This window comes from Colletotrichum gloeosporioides (genome assembly GCF_011800055.1).
Source record: "Colletotrichum gloeosporioides strain Lc1 chromosome Unknown consensus_24, whole genome shotgun sequence".
In the NCBI taxonomy this organism is placed as follows: Eukaryota; Fungi; Ascomycota; class Sordariomycetes; order Glomerellales; family Glomerellaceae; genus Colletotrichum; species Colletotrichum gloeosporioides.
In genome coordinates, this window is record NW_025544669.1 from 148,493 (window position 1) to 171,530 (window position 23,038).

Consider the following 23,038-nt stretch of genomic DNA (forward strand, 5'->3'; position numbering starts at 1 on the left):
GGTTCCTTTTCCTTGCCCTCTAACCCTGAGTTGCCTTTTCCTTGCGGCCCGTTCTTTTGGATCCTCCGCTGCGGGCATTCATCAGCAACTCAGTCTATGAAACCAGATGAGGTATTCTTACCAGGGGAGCATTCCGTGCAAATGGTGTGTGTACAGCAGCAGCAGTCGTGTCTATTCCTATTCGGCACACGACACTCGCAGCAATGCCACATTTGGTCGTAGACACGGTAACAGCAGTCTGGGTCGCAGAACGTATCATCGATATAGTCGTCTCGCATGGTCGATAAGCCGCACAGTCGGTAGCCACTTCCGAAAACGTAGGTTGCTTTCTCGCATGGCCTGCTATGTCCTCGACGATCGTGGCCGCACAACGTGAAATTGAGATTTACTTCACAGCACATATTGGCTGTTTGGTGGTTTGTGTGTGTGTATGGCAGACGAGAATCCAAACTCGGTTCAACGGGTGAGAAGAGCTTTTCGTCATTTTTATCCCAGGAATTATCTGATCCATCATGTGGCCTTCAAACAGAAACAAGGTATGAGAATATTATGGTCAAAGATGGGAAGGACCATTCAGGTAGCCGCTGCCTCCGCACCTTTTGGATCTGCCCTTCACCGAAGCTCACCATCTCCACACCGAGTCCATCACCAAGCTCACCATGGAGTAGTCCACCAAAATATTACAACATCGTACCAAAGCAGATACAAAGAAGGCTTTACGACAAAAGAAAACCTCTCCCTCACAGTCCAAATCTGCATCCCTCCTTCCCGTCCGTCTCTCAAATGCAGATCCCAATGCAATCCGCCCCGCCCCTCTTGGGATCGCAGTCGTCCCTCGGGTCGTCGATGCAGTACTTCCCCGCAGGACACGCCTTCCCGATGAACCCGCCGCACTGGATCTCCTGCACGCAGATGCCCGGCATGTCGCACGCCTGGCCGCAGCCGCCCACCCAAGGGTCGTCGATGCACGCGAAGCCCGCCGCGCAGACGGGCGCCGGCGTGGGGCGGAAACCGCCGCAGTCGCTGTAGCTCTTGGTCTTGCTGGGCAGGAGGTGGATCGTCTTAGTCGGCCTGACGAGGCTGGTGAGCGTCGCGGGGAGCGTGAGGCTTGAGAGCAGGGTTGAGGCCGGGCTTGGGATTGGGTCGACGATAGTCGGCAGAGGCGAGGCTGGGAGGGAAAGGAGGGTCGTTGGGAGGACTGGTTTGATGGTTGATGTTGCGGCAGCGAGGAGGGGCTGGCCGAGGACGGCGAAGAGGATGAAGGAGACGTGCATGGTGAGCTTTTTGGATGGGGAAAAACACACAAAGTTTCAAGAACCAAACGTTTGAAAGTTTGATACGAGGCTGGAAAGTTTTAAGTGATGGGTTTGTTGATTTTGGCTTGGAGGAGGAATGCGGTCTGATGGGCCTCATATATACTACATTCCAGCCACTGCACCAGCACCAGTCTCGACTGACATTTCGGGCACAAACACGGGGTACATCATCATTTCTTCTTCCATTTCTGGGGTCATGTCTGACGTTGAGTGCAAGGGAGGAGGTCCCGAGGTTGTCGCCTCCAAAAATGGAAACAGGCTACAAAGGAGGCTAAGGCGGGAGGGAAAACGCCTTTCGTGTAGCCACTTCAGGCCCTGATCGGCAGCCCAGAATCGAGTTTCGAGGATTCAAAAGCGGCTTAGATAATGTCGCGGAAAGCCACAAACATACGTTGCACCCCCCCTCATACCTCACGAGGTGCATAGAAATACGGCCATACGTAACGCCCAAGAGGCCTATTCCATTCAATACAATCCGGCCAGATAGATGCGTCTTTAGTTTTTAAGATCTAGTCTTCAGCTGCTCATCGTAGCATCAGCGCATTGCCTTCGTTATGTTCTGGCAGCTTCCGCGCGGGGCAAGGTTCAGCGAGTGCCAAGAGCGTGCGGGAAGATCTTCCTCTTATGTTTTTACGCCCTTTCAGGTGGGACGTTTTCGGAGTGAAACTGTCTTCACGGGAGAGGCTTACTACGGCAAGGCGGTTTAAACAAGACACGCATGACATGATAAGGTGTGATATAAGGTTTTGCAGCCCGGGGGCTAAAGAGGCGGGTAAAACGGTAGGTTGCCCAGCCCGGTTCAGCTCGGTACGATTGAGGCGTGCCGAGGTTGATCTCTGGTTGGTGATGTGTTGCAAGTTGGGGAATACGAAGGATCTGGGAAGGATACTTTGGATGAACGCAGTTGGTCCGATCTTTCGAAGGTGCTTGCGTCATCTGACTTCCGGGAAGAAACACGGTCGGCCCGTCTGGGAAGGATCCGTACAGCCACCGCCCGGCAGGCTCCGATAGGCCCCACCATTGGCTCCGGTGCCGACGCCGAGACTCCGGCTTACTGCCGTCCTGAAACATGAGCGAACGCCTCACTGCTGGACTTGATTGGATTGCCATTTAGATTATTCTGCCTTTGAGATGCAATCTTCCGTTCCAAAGAGGTGAAAATGGCCATCGTATTCCCGGGAACAATGTTCTCCCCACACCGAGAGCAAGGTCCCTGTCTTGGCTCAACTTTTTGTACAAGGTTTCAAGCGGTCTCTTGTTGCTTAAAATGGTTTCCCTTTTCCATCACCGACCGCTTCCAGCATGTCTCGGAGCAACACACCACGAAATGACCAACGAGCGTAAGACGAGAATCACCAGGACGCGCTCCGGGTGCCTAACATGTCGTAAGCGGCACACCAAAGTCGGTGTCACTCTTATCTTTTGACTGCTTTGGGTGTTTTGAATTAGGCTAATCAATCGATGCAGTGCGATGAGGGAAAGCCTCACTGTCAGACTTGCATGCGGCTGAACATACCGTGCGCCGGGTACCAAACGGGATTCAAGTTTCAAGAGGATCCTCAGCTGGTGCGTCTGAAGGCTCGGAGGCAGGCCAAGCAGGGAAAGTCGGTGTTTTCGCGACAGGATGGGACATCCGCTTCGCCCGGCTCATCGTCATTTACACCAGAAGAAGAGCTCAAGGCAGAGGGCTACGACGAGAAATGGCTCCGCGCGCACTTTCCTCGCCAGCTTCCACGCATTTTCCGCGATATTTTGCAAGGTGTGGGACATGACAGCGTCGCATTCCGTGCAGCGGTGTACGCTCTGGCGCATGTTCCTGTTGAGTTCAGCAGCGAGGCGCCGAACGAGAAGCAAGTGACGGCATTGAAATTCTACCACTTGTCTCTCCAAGACGTCTCGAAATGTCTCCTGGTAGACGACGCTGACCACATGGCTCTTTCACTCGCCATCCTCAGCGTCCTCTCAATCGTAGAGATGAAGCTTGGGACATACCTCGGCGGTCTCACGCATGCAAAGCAAGCTGGCGCGCTCATTGCCGATGACCTAAGCAGTCTTTCTTCTTCAGTAGTGGGCACACAGCTGGTTGCCGCGTGGTTGCCCATCAAAGCTTGGTACTCTGTTCAATGTGTGCCGTGGGAAAACCTTGCTCACGTCCTGCCATCCGATGCTCTTAGCCAAGCTTGGGATCTGCTTCGGTCGTCGGAGGATAAGAGTCATGAATTGGCTGCGCTCCTGGTTGAGAGTCGCCGGCTGTACGCCCTCGTATCACTACATCGACTGTTGAAAACGAGTTCCAGCACCGATGATATATCGAGCTGGCCAGAATTATATCGAGTTGTTGTCAACAAGTGTTCCTCTGGACTGAGCGGCAGCGAAGAAGCTTCATGCCGCGCAGAAGTAGCCGGCATTCGCGATCGGCTAGATGCCTGGCACGACTCGATTCCGTTAGAAGACCGGCCCATCTACGGCACGACATCCAGGCTTAAGAAGAAGCTCTACTCACAGCCACCCGGTGCACGGATTGAACCGCTCACCTTCCGAACCTACCGCGCAGCAATGAACTACGCCCGTTACGCCGCTGCCCAAGCCCTGTCCTCCGACGAGGCCCTCGACACCATCACCGGTGCGACCTCGCTTCCTACCGCATACAGAGACGAATGGAATCACCTTGTTCTTCAGATCCTCGCGGGCTTAGAAGAACTATCATGCACCGGCGATGACGACAATTACCTAGGTCTGATGTGGATTGTTGGCCAGGTCGTCGGGCTACGCTGCTTAGACCCCGCCATTATATCGTGGATCGAAAGCCACCTCGAGCTCTTGGCGTCGGCAAGCCAGGACTGGGGATCTCTTATGCCCAAAGACCTCTTTAGGCCTCTCCTGGCTTTGCAAAGGGGGCTGCTTGAGCGTGGGCGGGCAGCGGTGCATATTTTTGGGGACATGGGGCCTAGTATTGAGCTTTCTGAGGCGAGATCTCCTGCAGCGAAGAGGAGCGTATTGGTTGTGGGATTAGATATTGAGTCTGGCAAGGGCTTTCACGAGGTGGTTGTCATAGAGTAGGGAAAAGTATGCGTAAGGGCATGGCTTAGACGCATGAAGTGGGGATATTCCCCAAAAAGGAAAACGAGAGCGCGCTCTGGGGGGATGGTTTTGGAGTCGCCAAGAGCTCGTGTTGATGAACACCAGCTGGATATTTTGCTGTTGCCTTGGCGTAAATCGTGTATAAAGACAATGAAGGATATCCGGCGATTAAAATTGTATCTTGTAGCATCTTCCTTCTGCCAGAGCTGACTTTGTTCCCTTCTCGAGTTGAAGTCAGCTAGCGATAACAGCCCGCAACATGTCAGCCACACTATCCGCCTCGACGTTGGTCGCAACTCCCAGCCCGACTCAGACAACAGCAGCCGCATGCATCAGTATCGCCCCAGACTCAAATGGCCATGTTCCTTACGGTGCCTGCCACGGAATCTGGCCCTATGTCCCCAGCTTTGAAGGAAACCTCGCTCTCGCCATTCTGTTTGGTCTGTCAACACTGGCTCACCTCGTCCAGGCATTCATGTACAAGCAAGTAAGCGATTATCCATTTCCGGGATTATTTCGATCAGGCCTGTTATCTAATTAAAAACTTGCTTCAGTGTTACTGCTGGGTTATCATCATGGCTGGCGTCTGGGAGACTTCCGCCTTCGTCCTCAAAACACTGGGAGCGAAGAATGGCCGTGTGTTGCCATTCTACATCATCTCTTCGCTCACATTTATGCTCGCTCCCTTATGTAAGTCATCGGTGTCATTCACTCAGGAGACGTACGGCTGCGAAGAAGTCACTGACCGCCATCTTCTTAGGGATCAACGCATATGGCTATATGGTCGGCGGTCGAATCGTTCACTTTTCTGTTCCCGACCGACGAGTCTTCCGCATAAAAGCGTCTTATATGACAAAGCTCTTTGTCGGTGCTGATCTGGTTTGTTTTGGCGTTCAGGGAGCTGGCGGCTCGATGCTATCGGGACAGGGGAGCGCTTCAACGATGCAGAAAGGAAAGGTTCTCTACACTGCAGGTTGCATAGTTCAACTCATCTTCATCGCGGTCTTCACTGCAGTGGTAGTGCAACTGCAGCTCAAGGTCCGGAAGAACCCGCCTTCGGCCTGGAATGCCAATTCGTTGCAGCTGATCTGGGCTATCTTCATCGTCTTGATTCTCATCTTCGTAAGCACCTCCGGGGTTGTCTTGAAAGGACACATGCTAAATCACGTCTAGGTTCGACTTATTTTTCGGCTGGTTGAATTCGGTCCCGGCGGAATGAATGAGACGATAATGACTGCAGAGTTGTACGCGATTTGCCTTGACGCTGTGCCCATGGCTGTCGCACTGGTTATTCTGAATGTTTTCCACCCTGGTCGAATGTTGGCTCAAACAGCTTTCGACAGAGTCATCATGGAAGAATCCGAGATGGGCAACGTACCAAGACGCCAGGGACGTTACGAGGAGCTGGGACAGGCTGATCGTAATAGTTCAGTCTCGCCATTGCCTAAAGGACGTTTCCCATGATCGTTCCTCTCAGGATCATTTTCAATGCCAGCTGGCTCACCGGCCCTGTCAGTAGAATTGAGGTACAAGCCGTTGTTGCTAGTTGTAATAATATGCCATTTGTAATCTAAGATGTCTCGGTCACATTTCTCGTGTACCTTACTATCGCTGCGCTACAAGTATCTCAAATGCCTCATGATGTCTACAGAGAAAGTTCCCCTCATAGCTTTGGCGGAACCGTGATGCCCAACTCCTTCGCAATGATATCCGCCGCCTTCTCGCCGACAACAAAAGCAGTGTTGTTCGTGTTCGCACCTACGTTCTCCGGACAGATACTCAAGTCCACAAGCTTAAGCCTCTCGACGCCATACACGCTCAGGCTCGAATCGACAACACCCTTGTCATCCCTCGGCGCCATCTTAGCCGTTCCCAGAGAGTGCCACGTCGTGTTGAGGTTCTCTCTCACAAACTGCTCAATCGCCTTGTCGTCTTCCGCGGTGTACTCGATGTTGACGACGTTTTTGTGCGCATCCGCAGAAACGTCATCCACGAGCGCGGCCTTGGACGTGGGCGCAAAGGCAGGGTGACCGCCGGCGACTTCACCGCGGTAGAGGGCTGTGCGCCGGGCGATCTCGCGGGCTTTCTTGTACGCCCAGATGTGCTTCTTCAAGTCGATGTCGTTGGCGTCCGTGAGGAAGCCAGGGTTGAAGTCGAGCGGGTCGGAGACGTTGGGACCCGTGATATGGATGTGTCCGCGGGAATAAGGATAGGCGGTGTAGTTTGCGCCGGTGGTGTACTGGCCTACTGGGATGCCTGAGTGGTCACCAAGGAATCTGTAGGTTATTAGTTTCAAGTTTTCTCAGGTGAAGATGGGCTGGAAACTGACCCATGTAAGAAACCGCTAAGCATCAGCGGGCGGTTGATGTCGTTCTTGAAGTCCTTGTCCCATGCGGCGCGGAATTCAGGGCCCAGGGTATCAATTTCCTCCTCTGTTGGGCGAATCTTGCTGACAATGTCAACGCCGTTCCAGCCCAGCATCTTGTGCTTCTGCGCTATCGCATCTTCGTGGCTTATGCGTCCACTGAAGATCTCGTCGAGTGTCTCATCCTTTGAGAGCGCTGTCTTGTAAGGGTAGAGGATGAGATGGTGGTCCTGGTAATCATGTCCAACGCCGGGAAGATCGGTAACAACGGGAACGCCGGCCTTGGCGAGAACCTCTTTGTTACCGACACCAGACCTCTCGAGGACTCCAGGCGTACCGCATGCGCCGCATGAGACGACAACAAGCTTCTTGGCCTTCACGGTCTTGACCGGGTGCCTTGTGGTGTTCAGGACAGCCTGGTAGTCGGGGTTCGGGGTGTACTCTACACCAACGGCACGCTTGTGCTCATCGAAGATCACCTTCACGACCTTGGACTCAACCAGGACGTGGAGGTTGGGATGCTTGCCGTCCTCGAGGAGCGGGTGCAAGAAGGTGTGAGCGGCATCTTGTCTCTTGCCATTGGGCGAGACGTAACGCATCCATCTCTCGAAACCATTGTTTGCCTCCATGTTCTGCAGATCGCGGATTTCGGAGTATCCCATCTGCTGCGCCGCAGCAAGGATGTCGTCCTCGGCACCCGGGACCCGAAAGCCTCCCGAAGAGATGTGTACGGGGCCTGACTTGCCATGGTCGGCCGGGTCACCATTGCCATGGTACGTCTCAAAGCGGTTAAGGTACGGGCGGAGGTCTTGGGATGACCAGCCGGGTGTCTTCCAAGAGTCGAAGTCGGATTTCTGGGCGCGCGTGTAGCTGTGAGTATGACTCGTCAGCAATGGGTCTCGTGAGGCAACGCAGAGTCAGAAGGAGGCCGATCGTCTGGAGCTAGACCCCGAGCTACCCCAACTTTTCCCCCTTCCCGATCTCATATGCCGCGTTCCCCCGCATTTCGGATCTGGGGGCGGGATGAAACCGTTGACGAGCTGTTGGGTGCGGTGTTCGTGGGGCAAGGGGCGGAATTACGGGCAAAATTACGTACAGCATGAAGTTGATGGAGGAACCACCTCCAAGCATGCCCCCGGATGGAACAATGGGGCTGCGGCCTGCCAGCTGCTCCGACGGGCTGCCTTGGTAGAAGATTGCGGTCTTGCTGTCGGGAGCAAGGTGGTCGAGGAAAAAGGCCGGATGAACGACGTTGGGGACATCGCGGTTATTGGTTCCGCCCTCGATGACCAGAATTGAGAGTTCTGGCGCAGTTGTCGCGAGGCGACTGGCGAGAACGCAAGCTGCGGTTCCTCCTGTTCAGTGTCAGCAATTGCTCGTGTCTTTAGAGACAAGTCTCGGTATTACCTCCAGCAATGATCACGTCAACCTCATCGAGGCCATCGGCCAGCTTCTTGGTCAGACCCATTGCAGCGGTATCGCAGAAAACAAAAGACGGTTGGTTCTCAATGGATCAGAGAGACAACAGGGCCAGAGAAAGTCGGGACGAAGACCGCAGTAGCAAACACATCGCGGACCCTGGGTTTTATATGCCTACTCCGCACCGCCAAAGCTGCATTGGAGACGAAAACGCGCCCAGACATTGTTGAAATCTCTCATTCCGCAGTGCTTCCGCGCGCTGATCTCTCGTTCTGACACCCATTGTTGGGCACATGGCCGCACGGATGATGGCGGCCGCCAGCTGCGCCAGGCGGCCGGGCGGGCGAGGTGCATCGGGTGCGGGGAAGGGCGTCCTTTGGTGATGTGTCTAGAGCTGTGCCGCGTTGCATCGTGGAAGGAGGCCAAGGTAGAAACCTCGTACGCGGTGTCTTAGACAGGGGGCCTTTTTGTGTGTGTGGCCAATGGACGCCGGCGTGTTTGCTAATCGCTGCAGCTTTCAAGGGTCCTAATGCTTCTTGGGTTTAGCCTTACCATTCAGGGTGAAGCCGGGATGCGTGTTAGGGGCATGCAAGCTGCTGTGTAACTGCGCTATTGACTAATGGCCATCGGAAGCGAGCCCTCAGGCTTTAGGAAGAGACGGAGAAACAATGGAGAACTCATACTGACTCGAAGGATTGTTAGAGTTCAACGAGGTTGGACGTGTCGGTTTGTACGACGATCTCTGGGGGCGGCGAAGGATTCAGTGTGCATGCGTGGGATGAGGGGGAGACGGGAATCCATCCCAGGGGGCTGCGCCGGTGGCCCTCCGAAGAATGAGCTTCCAAGGACGGTTGGCATCTTCCTCGTTGGGGGATGTGGGAGGGACCCTCTTTGCGGGGTGAACAAGGGTCTGCCAAGGAGGTTGCTGAGTGATGGCACGCTGCGGTTCATGGTCTAGATGAGGAATGATGCCGTAAAGCGCATGGGCGCTTCGTCAGATGCTATGTAACATAGACATGTTTGCAGTAACCTGGTATGGAACGTTGGTATTTTGTTGGTGAAGTATGTTGCTGCTCTGTTTGGCTGGAATTGCTCGCATCACCAGGCTGTCGCAGAACCATCCGCGACCCATTGTAGTCTCAGCTGGGATCCTCAAGTGAAACAAAGTCAGGTGAGCGAAGAGAACCACAAATAGTGACTCGTGTGTTTGGATGAAATTTTCTACTGATCTCAATTGGCATCAGTCCTTCTCGAGAAAAGTCGTTCGCCAAGAGCGGACATCAACTTGGGCTACGTGCAGTTCGGTGGTTCCCAATTGTAACTGTTTCTGAAAAGCGGAGAAACGCTTTCCAGCGCTTTGTCTACTAACTACTTAGTTTCTACCATCAAGTTCCTGAAAGCCATAGGTAAACATGTTCAAGAATTAACCAGCAGGACGTTTGAAGCTCTGGTTCCTCCGTAAGCTGTTGCTAGGAGATATGGTTTTCCTACTCGAAGAATCTTTGAAACGCCTTGAACTTTCGTTTTCTTTTTGAAATTGTCTTTGGCTCTTCAATATTTTCGCTACCCGTATCAAGTTGGCTTTTTCTCATCCTCTGACTGCAAGATGAATGTACTCTTCTGAAGAACTTATATCGAGCAATCCGTAGAGCTCGAGGTTCGTCCCGTTAAAAGACAAAAGCCTGTTTTGAGTTTCCACTCGAGATACCCACGGGAGGAACTTTCCCGCCATGCTTGCTCCGATAGTTGTGAGAAATGATTGAATAATGTTGCCGGGTAGTTGGGGACTTCGTGGTTGAGTACTGGTGTCTTCCAGCACATGGTTTCAAGTTTTTAACTCGCGACATACCCTCGATGTCCGACTTCTGTCTCCCATGGAATATCGTTCGAGGTTTTCTGTCCACCACTATAATAGTTAACAGTAGATCGCCGGCTTTGCATGATCGAAGTAACTCGTTTCCTTTCGGCGGCATGTCGCCCAGTTGCGGTTCGTCTGGTTAAGGTTCTTTTTGTCGCTTTCCCGCCTCGGCTCCCATGTGCTCGATTCTCCCCGCTGCTTTTATGCTTCTCTTTTTCTTTCTGTCGTATTTTGACTTTCCATTTCTTGTGTTTCTTGCCTGGGTTCCACATCTCGTCTTTTTCTCTTTTTCACCCCGCCAGCTTACTGTCTTTTTCCAACCCCTCCCGCTCACTCAACGCCAGCTCATCTCCATCTATCTCCTGTAAGCAATGCCACCCGAGTATTGTTCACATTTCATGCTGCATGCCAGACTAACCTGTGACATCCTTATCGTAAAGTCTGGATGATCAATCTCGCTCTCTTGTTTTCCTCCGGAGTCTTCAAGATTCTCGTGCCTTACGTGGAAAGCAGCTTCCACGGACGTGCCCTAAAAGCTAACACCTCCGTCGTGGCGGATATCGCAAGCGGCATTTTCAGGCTGTCTTTTGCTAAGATGCTCGACATCTGGGATCTAATCGAATGCATTATTCTCATGGTGGTTTTCAGTATTATCGGCCCTGTCATGACAGCTGCCTGCCAGAATATCGAGGCGTACTGCGCAGCTCAGGCATTCTAAAATGACGGTTACCACGGGATTCAGTTCTGTCTGATCATCTTCGTGGGAGACTCGGCACTCAGGAAGAACCGGGTGTTCCCTTTGAGCTGGATTTCCACGCCGTCAGTCGCCTCTATACGGGCGTATGGTCTTGCAGCGCAAGCAATTCTGGAAATTATTGGCTGTCGGTGGGGCCTTGGCATGTGGTGCATCCTCGTCCCGGTCTTCTGTTTGCCGTTCCTCATGGTGTCCCGCCAACTGAAAAAGGCTGTAGCTTCAATACACCCCTCGATAACTTCCTTGAATACCCCTGGTCTTACCAAAGTCAAGCTGTTGCATCAAATTCAGGAGTTTGACTTAAATGGGCTTTTGATGCTTGACACTGAGCTTTTTTCTCTGCTCCTGTCTCCAAGCATATACTCTGATCAGGCTGACGGCTGGCGGTCGCCGCTAGTAACATGCTTTCTCATGTTTGGGGCCTTCTTGTTATCGCCTTCGGACTGTTCGAGAGACTCTTAGTCCCGGTCACATTCCTGTCCTCGTGTTATCGGCAATCGAACTGTCATCTTTACCAATATTAGACCTAACTGCAAGCCTTCACTTTCCGGAGCTCCTCTCCTTATCTTATCTCTATTCCGTTTTGATCGTTTTATTCTTTGAGTCAGTCGATCTATACTGCGTACGCAGAGACACAGCGACTTATGTTCATTGTGGCGCTTTGTCTGCCAGCAGTCGCCAGGATCTCAATATAGCTCTGGAAAGATACTGACGTCAAAAAGTCTCAATCCAAGAAGAAAGCATCTACCGATGACAATCACATCAGATATCTGACGTTGCGATTGCCGGCAGATGCGTCATGAAATGCGTCATCATAGTCTGCATGCAACGCTGGCTGCTTTCACGGCATCGCCTGAATTTAGATCCCAAGCCAACGATGTCAGACATATCATACCGTACTCTGTTGGATGTCGGATAGCTGTGGGGCTGTTAAATGTTGGCTGCTTCTCACTATCTTTTCTCCATGTTCATCTTAGAAAGATTGAATGATACAACATCGCCTGCACTCCGTTCCACCCCAGCTCAAATTGAAGCCCTTCACCAGAAGGAATCAGTGATACAGACTCAGTTCCAAGAGGTACCCCATCTGACTACAGCTAAGGTAGGTGTTCCGCAGCCTTCAGAGCGGCATAATTTACCTGCTGCTACGACGAAGTAATCAGGAGGGCCGCGGCCCGCTCAAAGAATTCCCAGGTCTTATCCGTGGAGTCTATGAGTCCTTGCCTGGCTGCGAAATTCCAAGCCCCTGTCTGGTGCCGTTACCTCAGCTTGACGGTCGTCTACATTATTCGTCCTCGGTTTTCGGGTGGTGCTGTGATGTTTTCTCGGGTTACCTAAAACTCCGGCGTTGTCGGGAATAAGTCTGGGGTCAGTTCCGGAGAAAACTATTTCGTTCGGACATATTCGCGGTCTCTTATTGGACGGACTTCGCGAGTCAGGTCGCCTCACAGCCGCTCCAGACCCTCTCTTCCTTCAGTCATAAATAATACCCCATGGTGCTAGGCAAATGATGATATGTACAGCCTTACGCAAGCGCAGACCCGTCAAGACGCTGACTTTTGTTTATCGCATGTTCTTGTTCATTCTACTCTTACCACGATGGATTCCGGTACTTTCCTCTCCAAACGAGGCAAGCAGTATGCGCTGCCGGCGAACAAGAATAAGCTCTTAGGTATCCTGGGGGATGTCTGGCACCCAGTCAACAATCCTACGGGCTACTTCAACATGGGAGTTGCTGAGAACGTGAGTGGTAGGCTTCATTCCGAATATCATCAGAGAACTAGAAACTCAGTCCCTCTTGACTCAGACCTTGATGCAGAAGGAGCTGCTGGAATACATTACTGCAAAGGTAGGCTAACGATCCAGTGAATAATTGTACCGGATTTTCTAATAAAGTTGTGGTTGAGAAGCTGACAGTTGATGGCGCCATCTTCGGATATGGCGACAGCTTCTCTAGAAGTCATCGACTGAAGGATGTCCTGGCGGCATTTTTGACTCAGCATTTCAGAGCTGTGCGTCCAATCCAGGCTGCTGACCTCGCCATCACGTCCGGCGTGAGTGCCGCCATCGAAGCCTGCGCCTTTACTTTGGGTGACGTCGATGATGGCGTATTATTGGCACAGCCGTTTTACAAGGCTTTCCCATACAATCTGTCGAACAGAGCAGGGTATGTTTAGGGCAAGGAAACCAGAACAAACCCAGTTAACTCAATGATAGATTGCGGCCTGTTTTCGTCTCCTTCTTAGGGGAGGATCCAATTGGCCCCCATAGCGCAAAACAGTATGAGCAGGCCCTTCTCGGGGCTCTCGAGCAGGGTATAAAAGTCAAAGCCATGTTGTTGTGCAATCCCCACAACCCCCTTGGTTGGTGCTATCCCAAAGGTTCAGTCGGAAGGGCGGCTACTGATCTGCTAGAAGGAGCTTGCGCATCTCGCCACACTCTCGTAAGCTACATGAAGCTCTGTCAGAAGTATAATCTTCACATCATTAGCGACGAGATATACGGTCTATCCTGCTGGGAAAACCCAGAGACGCCCGAGGCCCCCGGCTTCCATTCTATGTTATCCATCAATCCACATGGCATCATCAACTCAGCTCTTGTACATGTGCTCTGGGGAATTAGCAAGGCATGCCCCCCTCCCACTACCTGGATAAGGGTATACGTCGTTTGGTGCGTATGGTTAACGTGCCGATTCTCAGGATCTTGGAATGAACGGCTTTCGGCTGGGCTTCACCAGCCCAAAGAAATTGCGTTTAGGACACCAAGCTGTCAAGGCTGGATGAGGCAAACGCAGCACAATATGGTCGCACACACATTTTCTCTCCCGGAAGCCGCTAACCCCTGCCCGACTAGTCTCCTTGACGTTCTTTCTGGGAACAACTCGCAGCCATTCCTACGTCAGCGATTTCGTCTAGCGGTAGAACTCTCTAGATGTATCTCGCAACTATGCACTTCATTTTGCACTCTCGACCTTGTCTCATTGTACAATTCTCCCTAATGTATTGCAACCTGACGCCAATCAGGTTCACGAAAGCTTCCGCAGCGAAAACAGTTCTTTTCTTCCCAAAAGTCGATTCGAAACAAAGCGTTACGTCTCCCGATAATAATGCTGATCTATTGGAACTCCGACTTTTAGGCTTAGAGTCCAGCCGCCCAGAACAATACTTCTGACACGGGCATGCCGACGCATGCTTGTCTTGGGATATCTACCGTCATCCGGGGCGACAACAAAACCCGATTCAGATATTCAAAAGAAATCCATGACATACATGTCCTAGGCGTGGCTCTTCTGGGAATCGTATGTGTATTTGTGCTGTAACCAAAGCGGATTGAAAAGACTTGCTTACGCACCATAGGGCTCTGGCAGCCGATATTGACCCTCGAGAAGTCCGAATCTCTAAAGTTAGAGACCCACATGCTATTAAGAAGCATCTCCTCAAGCATGCTCAAAAGGCTTTGGGAGCGAAAATGGGAGACAAGTCCCACAAGGTCGTTGTCAAGTGTCTGAAAGGGGATTTCAAGGCAGTCGATAACACCAAAGAAGACCTCAAGTTGCAGCAAGCAATCAGCGGTAACGTCGTGTATCTGTTCCAAAGGTCCGCTAATAGTACTTGAAGCCAAATGACAGCAAGTTGTGTCAGGTAATCACTAGGAGAAACATTTGCGCGCGTTAGTGAAGAGATACTTGCGAGGAATCACTTTAGCATCATGGACACTTGTTCTATTCGTGACCATCCGTGGAGATTATAACAATTCTTCCTCATTTGATACTGCTTGAGCGTTATGTGTGACAACTGCTCTTACATGATAGGGACGCCCAGCTCTGCCTTTAATCCTGGGCAGAACTTCAAGTTAGAGGGCCCAATTCCGATCAAATAGGTCGCTGCTAAACAAACCTTCACAAGCTCAGGAAATTGTTCCAATAGTCCCAATCCAAGTTCCCGTCATCCGTCAACCCGAGACCATCAAGATTTTGCTGACTGGGAGCCATTGACGCTTGCGCATCAGCTTCCATCTTTTCCCTCGCCTTATATCCAAGGGTTTGGATGAAACTAGGCGTAGTTTTCGGCTCCTGTAAGTCATGGGCTGCAGCCACTGCGTTTTGGTGAGCTTCCCAAGCTTCGAGGGTCAAGCCCCGCAAGGACTCAAAGAAACTACTCTTCGACTCCAACATTTCTGGGTAATCCTCGTAGAGTGTTTCAATAGACTGCCATGCCTTCTTCACTCGATCTCCAGTGCATCTATACCGAAGTTCGCTGATGATGTAGATGTAGGCGTCGATATGACATTTGGACGTCATGTGAGTGAAGATATGCGCAGAGAATTTGCTTCGCAAACCTGCCTCGGCCGCTTCAACCCAATTCATCGCCAACTCAAATAACATATCATTCTCCTCTCGACTCATGACAACATCGTCGCTGGTGCCGGTCCTTCGACACCTGGGATGATAGACTTTGAACCTCATCCGAGCAATCACCAGCTTCGCCATGTTGAACGTCTGCGCATGAATCGGTATCCGCTTGTCTACGTCCTTCAGGTACTTGTTGTAGTAGATGCCCTCAATCTCGTTGATGGCCTTGCTCTCGACCTCCATCATGGTCTTGTCTCTCGCCCGGCTCTGAGCAATATGCTCGAAGACCAGCGATGCTGCAGGTGTCGAACGAATCCAGTTGAAGACTTCGTACTTCATCAGCACGCACATCATCTCCGTTGGACGGCTGTGCTCGATCGGTGCCTCTGTCATGTCGGGGTGCAGATCCGCGTCATTGACGTTCAAGGGCGAGCGCAGATCGCCAAACTCGCTTCTCGACGGTGGACACCTCGAATCTGGGCTTCCCAAAGCGCGAGTTCGCGCTTCGAGTCCGTATAACTGCCACCATACCCGAATACGCATCTCCCTCTCGAAGAAGGATACCTTGGGATCTGGTTTGGCATGATGAATGCCTAGGCTTCTGCATAGCTTCAAGGCCGCGGCCGTCAGAGTAGCCGTCAGCTCGGACTCGGGGTTGATGAAGAGAAACAACACAAAAGCCTGGACAACCTCAAAGTCTTTTGTCGTGAGGAAATCCGCTTCAACGAGGGCTCGGAAGGCTGCAGTGCGGTAGCGCGTCATCAACGCGACTCTGCTCTCGTTGAAGGCTTTTTGGCAGGCTTCTGGCGACATTGAGGTGACGGAGAGGGCGTATATGGCGAACATGGTTGCTTGCAGGGGCTGAGGTGCTGAAGAGGGGTTCCAGCTTGCATCGAGGACGCGTTGTTGTAGGGTTGGGATGTGGACGATCTTGAAGAGAGGGTTGATATTGTCGACGAAGATTTGCCATAGTCGATAGATGTGTTGAGGTTCAGGGTGGGATTGGGAGGGTGAGGTGTTTTGGGCGGAGAACATTTGGTGAAGAGACGGCATCGGTGTCAGGATGGGATCGTCTTTATGGCAGACGCCGTAGATGGGAGGATACTTGAGCTGGTGGATATGTTAGGTTTGGTACTAAAGAGGTCGCAATTGCTGGAACTGACGTACCTCTGGGCTGAGATTTGACCATGAACATCTACTGAAGAGTCAGTGGAGGGGCAATGCTACCATACGGTGTGGACATGCCTTTCTGTGTCTCCTGATGAATTATCGATATTATCTGAGCGACCAACTGCTGAGCCCGGGCTGGTAAGTGCCGGCGTCAAAGGAACGAATCGCATCGGCTCCGGCTCATCAACTTGAGCTTCCAGTTTCGACGGGATCCACGTATGCGCCAGAGGTGCAAAGTCAACGTTGTTCTTCCGCATTAAGTCCTCGTAAGCGGCCAACCGATTGAGAAGGTCATCATCGGCGGCCCGCTTTCGGGGTCTTCTATGCAAGGCGGGAGCCTCGTAAACGCATTGAGATTGCGATTTGAGGCAATTGGAACAGGGGTCTCCTTTGTCACACTTGACTTTACGGCGTGAGCAGATAGAGCAGGCGGGCTTGTGGGGTGACGGTGATCCGGAGGCCATTTCTGAGGTCAGGGCGTGAGTCTTGTGGGCGATGAACAGTCGGAGAACCTCAGGCGTGATCTCGGGATATGAGATTGCTAAATGCCAATTTTCAGTTACGCAGGGAGATGACGATGAAGAGCCGTGGACAAAAGAGTCTTTAAGATGACGGTATGTGTCTTCGGGCGATTCGGCCACGAAACGAGCTTAGTGTGATCCTTCTCGGGACCCGGTCAACCAATGATGCTCAGGCCGTCATGACGCTACCTCCTTCCGGGTGGATAAGGGGTGACGGTCAGATCCTCCGCCGGATGGACCTGCAAACATTTCCGTGGTTTGTCCGGTGCAAAACGGCACCAAGATTGGCAGCAATAGCCAGAGACTTGCTGAATGTGGAATGGAGAATATGGAGTCCGGCCCGTTCCATGTGGACACTCAGCAAGACATGCGCTAGCCCCGTTTGGATTACTCGGGCCCGAAGGCATCCCAACATTCAGGCTAGGCCAATCAAACAACAGAATGCCGTTCATCTTCTCGGGACATCGACTAGGCTGCCCGAGAATATCATGGTCCATAGAAACACAATCAATATACATAAAGACACAACTTGCCATCCTAATTATGTATCTGTTCTCTCGCTCAGTATCGTGCCTCAAATTTCCAATCAGAACACCCATTCAACAGCAACATCCCCCTCTCGTATCTTCACCATGTTCTTCAAAAAGAACCAGTCCACAGACTCCCATGTCTCAGCGCAACCGTCCGACTCTTCGACATATGCCAATCAAAACCCAGTCGTAGAAGACACCGATATGACAAATGAAACACAGGAAGCAGTTCGCTCGAAGACGAATAATTCCGAAAATGTCCAATATCCTTCAGGCCTGAGTCTGGTTTTGATTCTGAGCTCTCTCTTCATCAGCATGTTTCTAGTTTCACTCGTAGGTTTTGCAGATACTCCTGCGCTAAAAATTCCGTCAGCTAACAGCATAATCTTCCAGGATCGATTGATTATCACGACCGCTATTCCTAAAATTACCGATGAATTCGACTCTGTAACCGACGTCGGATGGTATGGCTCTGTCTTCCTCCTGACAACCTGCGCTTTTCAACTACTCTTCGGCAAAATATACTCCTTCTATAGCATCAAGGCGACATTTCTTGTCTCGGTATTCCTCTTCGAAGTTGGTTCCGCAATCTGTGGGGCCGCTCCCAGCTCCGACGTCTTCATCTTTGGTAGAGCCCTGGCAGGTGTTGGCTCGGCGGGAATCCTCACAGGCGTGGTAAGTACTTTGGAAGATATGCTTTTCCTAGGAAGAAACTCGCCTTCTAACGCAGCCTCCACCTAGATCATTGTAATCGTGCACGCCGTGCCTCTCCATAAGCGACCTATGTACCAAGGCATGTTCGGCGCTGTCTTCGGTATCGCCTCGATCGTTGGTCCTTTGGTTGGAGGTGCTTTCACAACAAGGTTGACATGGAGATGGTGCTTCTATATCAACCTTCCTTTCGGCGGAGTCGCAGCCTTGGTGATTGTCTTCCTCTTGAAGCTCCCCGACAGAGATGCAAGCACGCTCTCCACCAAGGCCAAGTTGGCGCAGTTGGACTTTTACGGAACCTCGGTGCTTATCCCCGGAACCGTCTGTCTTCTGCTGGCATTGCAGTGGGGGGGATTGACCTATACTGTAAGTCGCGATGATTTTATATTGATGACGGTTATATCCTAACATGGCTTGTAGTGGAACAACGGGCGTATTGTTGCGCTTCTTGTACTCGCATGCGTGCTTCTGATTGGCTTTGTTATGGTCCAGATCTTCTTGCCCAAGACAGCAACTATCCCTCCCAAAGTTTTCAAGCAGCGAAGCATCTTGGCAGGTGTCTTTGCAACGTTCTGCATCGGATCGCAGAATATGATCATAAGTAAGCATGGTTGACCTACATATTCCATACCTTGAACTAACAAGTACCAGTCTATTACCTGCCTATCTGGTTCCAGGCCATCCAAGGAGTCTCTGCTGTTGAATCAGGCATTCGCCTGCTCCCGCTGGTGCTTTCCATGGTCGTTGCGTCACTGATGACGGGAGGACTCATTCGCCGAACCGGTTACTACACGCCGTTCCTCATCATCGGAGTCTGCTTCATGAGCGTTGGCGCTGGACTCCTGAACACTCTGCAACTGGATACTCCCAGCGCCAAGTGGATCGGGTACCAGATTCTATACGGCTTCGGCACCGGTTGTGCCTCTCAGGTCCCCAACATCGCCGCTCAAACGGTACTTCCGAAGAAGGACGTTCCAATTGGTACCTCCCTTATGTTCTTCTCTCAGCTTCTTGGGGGTGCCATCTTCATCTCCGTGGGCCAGAACGTCCTCAACAACCAGCTTCTTGAGCGCCTTTCGTCGGTCCCGGGCTTCAATTCCGCCTTGATTGAGAGCAGCGGTGCCACGTCCCTGACAAATCTACCAGCTTCGGTCAAGCAGACTGTTTTGGTTGGCTACAATGAGTCGTTGCGTGTTGTCTTCCGTCTTGGACTCATCTTGACCTGTCTCTCGATTCTTGGGGCGTTGGCGATGGAATGGCGAAGCGTCAAGCAGAACACAAAGAAGGAAGCGCCAAAGGCTGAGGAAAGCCAGGCAGCTGAAAAGGTATAACCGAGGACGTCGGATGAACGCAACGATAGTGGGGGCACATGCATGTATGATTTCTAATTTGATAGACTTGCTTCATAGCCACAATCCGGATCTCAACTCTCACATAGTGACAAATTGGTGCTCTTTTCGCTTGAACTGGTCATTTTGGGGTTGATGAATGCATGGGACGAGGGTCAAACCATGATGCCTTAAGTTGAGTTGAATGTTCCGGCTGATAAGCAGCCCAAGCTATCAGGCACCGGCTGAGGACCTTCCGATCACCAGTCCATTACAGACATCTTTCGGTGATGCTTCATGTTCAACTTGCCATCTGGAATCAATATCAAGTAGTCCGTCTTCCGACTTTAAAATGGGAAGTCATGCGGATTGTAAGAGCAAACCAGTTTGACCAAGACATCGCTACTACGCTAGCGGGCGGACGAATACTACCTCATACTGACTATCGAGGGCATGATTTTGACATTAATCCGATGTTGATGTCGATCCTGCCAAATCATTTGACGTCGCTTAGATCGACGAGACACCTAAGCCTCGACTAGGCCTCAGCTGCCCATGCGCGAATCACGAGAGTCTCGTTTCTGGATCTTTCCGATGAGTCGATTCCTATTCCCAGACCGTCCGTCGTATGGATCACTGGTCTGGGCTTAAAGTGTTTGGAGCAGCCCGGAATCGAATGACACATTTGGCAGATCAAGATGCGATTGGCACACCAGGTGAGTGGGTTCTTAGGGCTCCGACGGGACCCGGGGCGACCGGGGGCCCCGGCTTCCGTGGCCCTGTCAGTATCTGCTTCAACGGACCTCCATGTAACACTAGGCTGATGCAGGGGTGTTCCGGGAGAGTCGCCGGTCTCCTCGGCGGAGGCCAGACCTCAGCCACCATGCCAAAAGACCGGCGCTTGGCGGCGGTCGGTAAGAGCACGTGGCGAAGAGGCTGTCATGAGAGCATGACAGACATGACAGAGGCGATGGAAGCAATGACGTGGAATGGGTTGGTCGTGATAGTGCCTTGGTTTGTGTCATTGGAAAGTTTGCATCCTACGCGGGGAAAGTTCTGTCATGACCTATGCCATGCGGGGCCCCAAGAACGGCATAAGACGCCAGATAATATCATCATGTCAAATACTCCTCTGACGGGATGGGTTGTGGTTGTTGAGAGACTGGGATGTGATGATTTTTTGGAATGGCCTGTCTGGTCAAAGCTTCGGCCGCGGCATCACAGGCAAAGTTGCACATGTGTCTCTGCCCCGCGGGGCAAATCGATTCTAAGCCCCCATAGGATCGACAGATTCCTGATATCACCCGGAGCGTAATACGGCGACTTTTGGGTGGTATGCGGGACTAAATCTGAAAATCTGGGGTAGTACCTTGGCTCACATCGACAGGGCTCTGGAGGATCTACGAAACTTGACTGTGAGGCCGATCGCGCCGGGCCTCGTAAGATCACCCGCTAGTAACGTTTCACGACTGTCCGCCCCCTCAGGAACAAAAAGCTCACGTCAATATGCAACTATGACATGGCTTAGCGATGGTAGTCAAGGTAGACTAGGCAACAAGATTCACGCTAGAGGCCATACGGAACGGACAAAATATTAATGAAAGATCCAACAATGATGATTTGCTACAGGCTAACTAAGCTGCAAGGAGTATCCCGGTCTGTACTTTATTCTTCATCCTCCAATGCCGCGTCTTCTGAGAAATCCACCACGTTCGCCTTAGTCGCGCCGGTTCCCGTCGCACCACCTCCGAGTCCACCGAGAAGAGCACCGAGTCCGCCAAGTCCACCAGCACCACCTGCACCGGCCGCTCCTCCGGCTCCAGCTCCACCAGTGAGTCCTCCAAGGAGAGCACCAATACCGCCAGCACCAGCAGCACCGTTAGCACCACCACCGCCGAGGAGACCTCCGAGCAGACCCTCGAGGCCCCCGGCGGGAGCAGCGGGGGCGGCAGCTGGGGCCTTGGGAGCGGCAGGGGCAGCAGCGGGTGTCTTGGGAGTAGCTGGGGCAGCAGCAGGCGCCTTAGGGGCAGCGGGAGCAGAAGCAGGGGGGGCAGCACCAGGCTTGCTAGGAGTTGCAGAAGTTGCTGGAAAGTATTGGAGACATTCGTTAGTATTCGATTATACGGTTCTCTTCGGACGGACGAGCGAGCGGACGGGGGGGAGAGCGAGGGGACGCGGCGCGCGACGTAGGGGGGGTGGTTTACGCACCACCGCCGGCGGCACCGCCGTAGGCCTGGATGCCCTTGTCGATAGCGGCGGTGATCTGGTCGATAGACTGTTGAGCGATACCCTGGCCGATAGCGGGAACCTTGGAGACGATAGCCTGGCCGAGACCTGCGGAGGCCTGCTTCTGAGCGGTGAGTTGCTGGGCGACAACCTGGGAGATACCGAGTTGGTCGAAGGTAGCCTTCTTCGCGATCAAGTCGTCAACGGTCGTCGTGGCGGTGGTGGTGAGGTCAGTAGCGAGCTGCTGGAGTCCGAGAGCCTCCTGCAGCTGCAGGGCCTGGGCACCCTGGATGTCGGTCTGAGCCTTTGTCAGAGCAGACTGGACATCTGTGGCGGCGGTCTGGACGGCAGCAACGGTGCTGGCATCGTTGGCAGCCTGCAGATTGCTCGCGTTAGTCTAATTGATCTGATTCCCGACAGCAGCGGCCGCGTGGGGGGTTGAGCCAAATGGCTGCTCGGATCCCACGGCCTGCATATGCCCGATCTTCGGATGCACGTACCTTGACAGCGGTATCAAGCTTCTGGAGAGATTGTTGAACGGACGTGACAGCGCCCTGGATCGTCGCGAGTTGGCGCTTCTCGTTCGTGGTCGGGAGGGCAAAGGCCGTGCCGATGAGGGTGAAGATGAGGGTCTTGGTCAGCTGCATTTTGATTCACTATCCAGAGTGATTCTGCTAATACGGTAAGGGGAATTGGATTAGGGAATAAGAAAAGGAACCTTCAAGGTGAATCTCCAACCCGGGAGTATATATGTGAGAGCGTTGAATGTGTCTGTGCCGACAAAGTTTGTTTGGTGATGAGCCTTTTTCATCCCCGATTGATCGCGGGAACTATCAGCATAATATACAAACCGGACGGATGCGCGCTGACCTCATGGGCCACAGGCATGCTCATCTCGTGAGTTCACCTCGGCAGCAAACCACCCTCCTCGATCGAGGCGACGGGGGATGCTGGATGCCAGGCGAACCAGGATGGACACAGCCCCTCCGAAGTCTGAGACGAAAGAAACCATCGAGTGTGGATATTATTATCGCACCTTGCCAGAAGGCAGAGGCAAAGAACGAGCAACGCGCTGTTTTCGGGCGTCTCAAGTGGTTCGACAGACCTCCCTTGTTTGGTGAGCCAGGGGCAGGGCACGGAGGACGTGCCACGTTAGGCCGGTCTCGACAAGTCAGTTGGTGTTCTTGGCCTAGCCGTTGAGAGTTGAGGGGAGCAGCAATAGCTTCCATGGCGTCTCCACGGCGGGACGTTTGACGAATTGAGAATTGCGCCATGTCGGAGGGCCCATTGTGCAGAGAGAGTTGGTGTGTGTGAATTTGCGTTGTGTCGTTTGGTGTGGGGGCAGCCAACACAAGAGCAGAATAGTCAGTCGTGCGCGCTTCTTGGTCCAAGTTCAGATGAAACGAAA

The 23,038-nt window shown here is 52.5% G+C and overlaps 8 protein-coding genes across 8 annotated transcripts; 4 read left to right on the top strand and 4 right to left on the bottom strand.

Annotated features, from left to right (window-relative positions):
- Positions 1 to 779: 779 nt before the first annotated feature.
- GCG54_00012621 (uncharacterized protein) lies at positions 780 to 1,274 on the bottom strand (the record flags this gene model as incomplete). The annotated part of the gene is made up of 1 exon (XM_045412496.1): positions 780 to 1,274. The coding sequence occupies one exon, from the start codon at positions 1,272 to 1,274 to the stop codon at positions 780 to 782; it is 495 nt and encodes a 164-aa protein (XP_045267201.1).
- Positions 1,275 to 2,643: 1,369 nt separating this feature from the next.
- On the top strand, positions 2,644 to 5,861 carry GCG54_00012622 (White-opaque regulator 2; the record flags this gene model as incomplete). The annotated part of the gene is made up of 6 exons (XM_045412497.1): positions 2,644 to 2,718; positions 2,784 to 3,939; positions 4,640 to 4,884; positions 4,952 to 5,087; positions 5,158 to 5,519; positions 5,571 to 5,861. 6 exons carry the CDS (start codon positions 2,644 to 2,646, stop codon positions 5,859 to 5,861), a joined length of 2,265 nt encoding a protein of 754 aa, XP_045267202.1.
- Positions 5,862 to 6,060: 199 nt separating this feature from the next.
- On the bottom strand, positions 6,061 to 8,405 carry GCG54_00012623 (Alcohol oxidase; the record flags this gene model as incomplete). The annotated part of the gene is made up of 5 exons (XM_045412498.1): positions 6,061 to 6,673; positions 6,727 to 7,632; positions 7,859 to 8,117; positions 8,170 to 8,266; positions 8,367 to 8,405. The coding sequence occupies 5 exons, from the start codon at positions 8,403 to 8,405 to the stop codon at positions 6,061 to 6,063; spliced, it is 1,914 nt and encodes a 637-aa protein (XP_045267203.1).
- A 3,987-nt stretch (positions 8,406 to 12,392) lies between these two features.
- GCG54_00012624 (putative aminotransferase aclI) lies at positions 12,393 to 13,576 on the top strand (the record flags this gene model as incomplete). Its single annotated transcript, XM_045412499.1, has 5 exons — positions 12,393 to 12,536; positions 12,601 to 12,642; positions 12,704 to 12,960; positions 13,011 to 13,392; positions 13,493 to 13,576. 5 exons carry the CDS (start codon positions 12,393 to 12,395, stop codon positions 13,574 to 13,576), a joined length of 909 nt encoding a protein of 302 aa, XP_045267204.1.
- A 550-nt stretch (positions 13,577 to 14,126) lies between these two features.
- GCG54_00012625 (uncharacterized protein) lies at positions 14,127 to 14,408 on the top strand (the record flags this gene model as incomplete). The annotated part of the gene is made up of 1 exon (XM_045412500.1): positions 14,127 to 14,408. A coding segment is annotated over one exon (282 nt), but the record flags the coding sequence as incomplete, so codon positions are not given.
- A 283-nt stretch (positions 14,409 to 14,691) lies between these two features.
- On the bottom strand, positions 14,692 to 16,778 carry GCG54_00012626 (Transcription factor vrtR1; the record flags this gene model as incomplete). The annotated part of the gene is made up of 3 exons (XM_045412501.1): positions 14,692 to 16,254; positions 16,312 to 16,318; positions 16,372 to 16,778. The coding sequence occupies 3 exons, from the start codon at positions 16,776 to 16,778 to the stop codon at positions 14,692 to 14,694; spliced, it is 1,977 nt and encodes a 658-aa protein (XP_045267206.1).
- Positions 16,779 to 17,467: 689 nt separating this feature from the next.
- On the top strand, positions 17,468 to 19,407 carry GCG54_00012627 (Rubrofusarin-specific efflux pump aurT; the record flags this gene model as incomplete). Its single annotated transcript, XM_045412502.1, has 5 exons — positions 17,468 to 17,698; positions 17,759 to 18,040; positions 18,107 to 18,442; positions 18,497 to 18,677; positions 18,728 to 19,407. The coding sequence occupies 5 exons, from the start codon at positions 17,468 to 17,470 to the stop codon at positions 19,405 to 19,407; spliced, it is 1,710 nt and encodes a 569-aa protein (XP_045267207.1).
- A 1,662-nt stretch (positions 19,408 to 21,069) lies between these two features.
- On the bottom strand, positions 21,070 to 22,277 carry GCG54_00012628 (uncharacterized protein; the record flags this gene model as incomplete). The annotated part of the gene is made up of 3 exons (XM_045412503.1): positions 21,070 to 21,488; positions 21,613 to 22,006; positions 22,131 to 22,277. 3 exons carry the CDS (start codon positions 22,275 to 22,277, stop codon positions 21,070 to 21,072), a joined length of 960 nt encoding a protein of 319 aa, XP_045267208.1.
- Between the last annotated feature and the right edge of the window lie 761 nt (positions 22,278 to 23,038).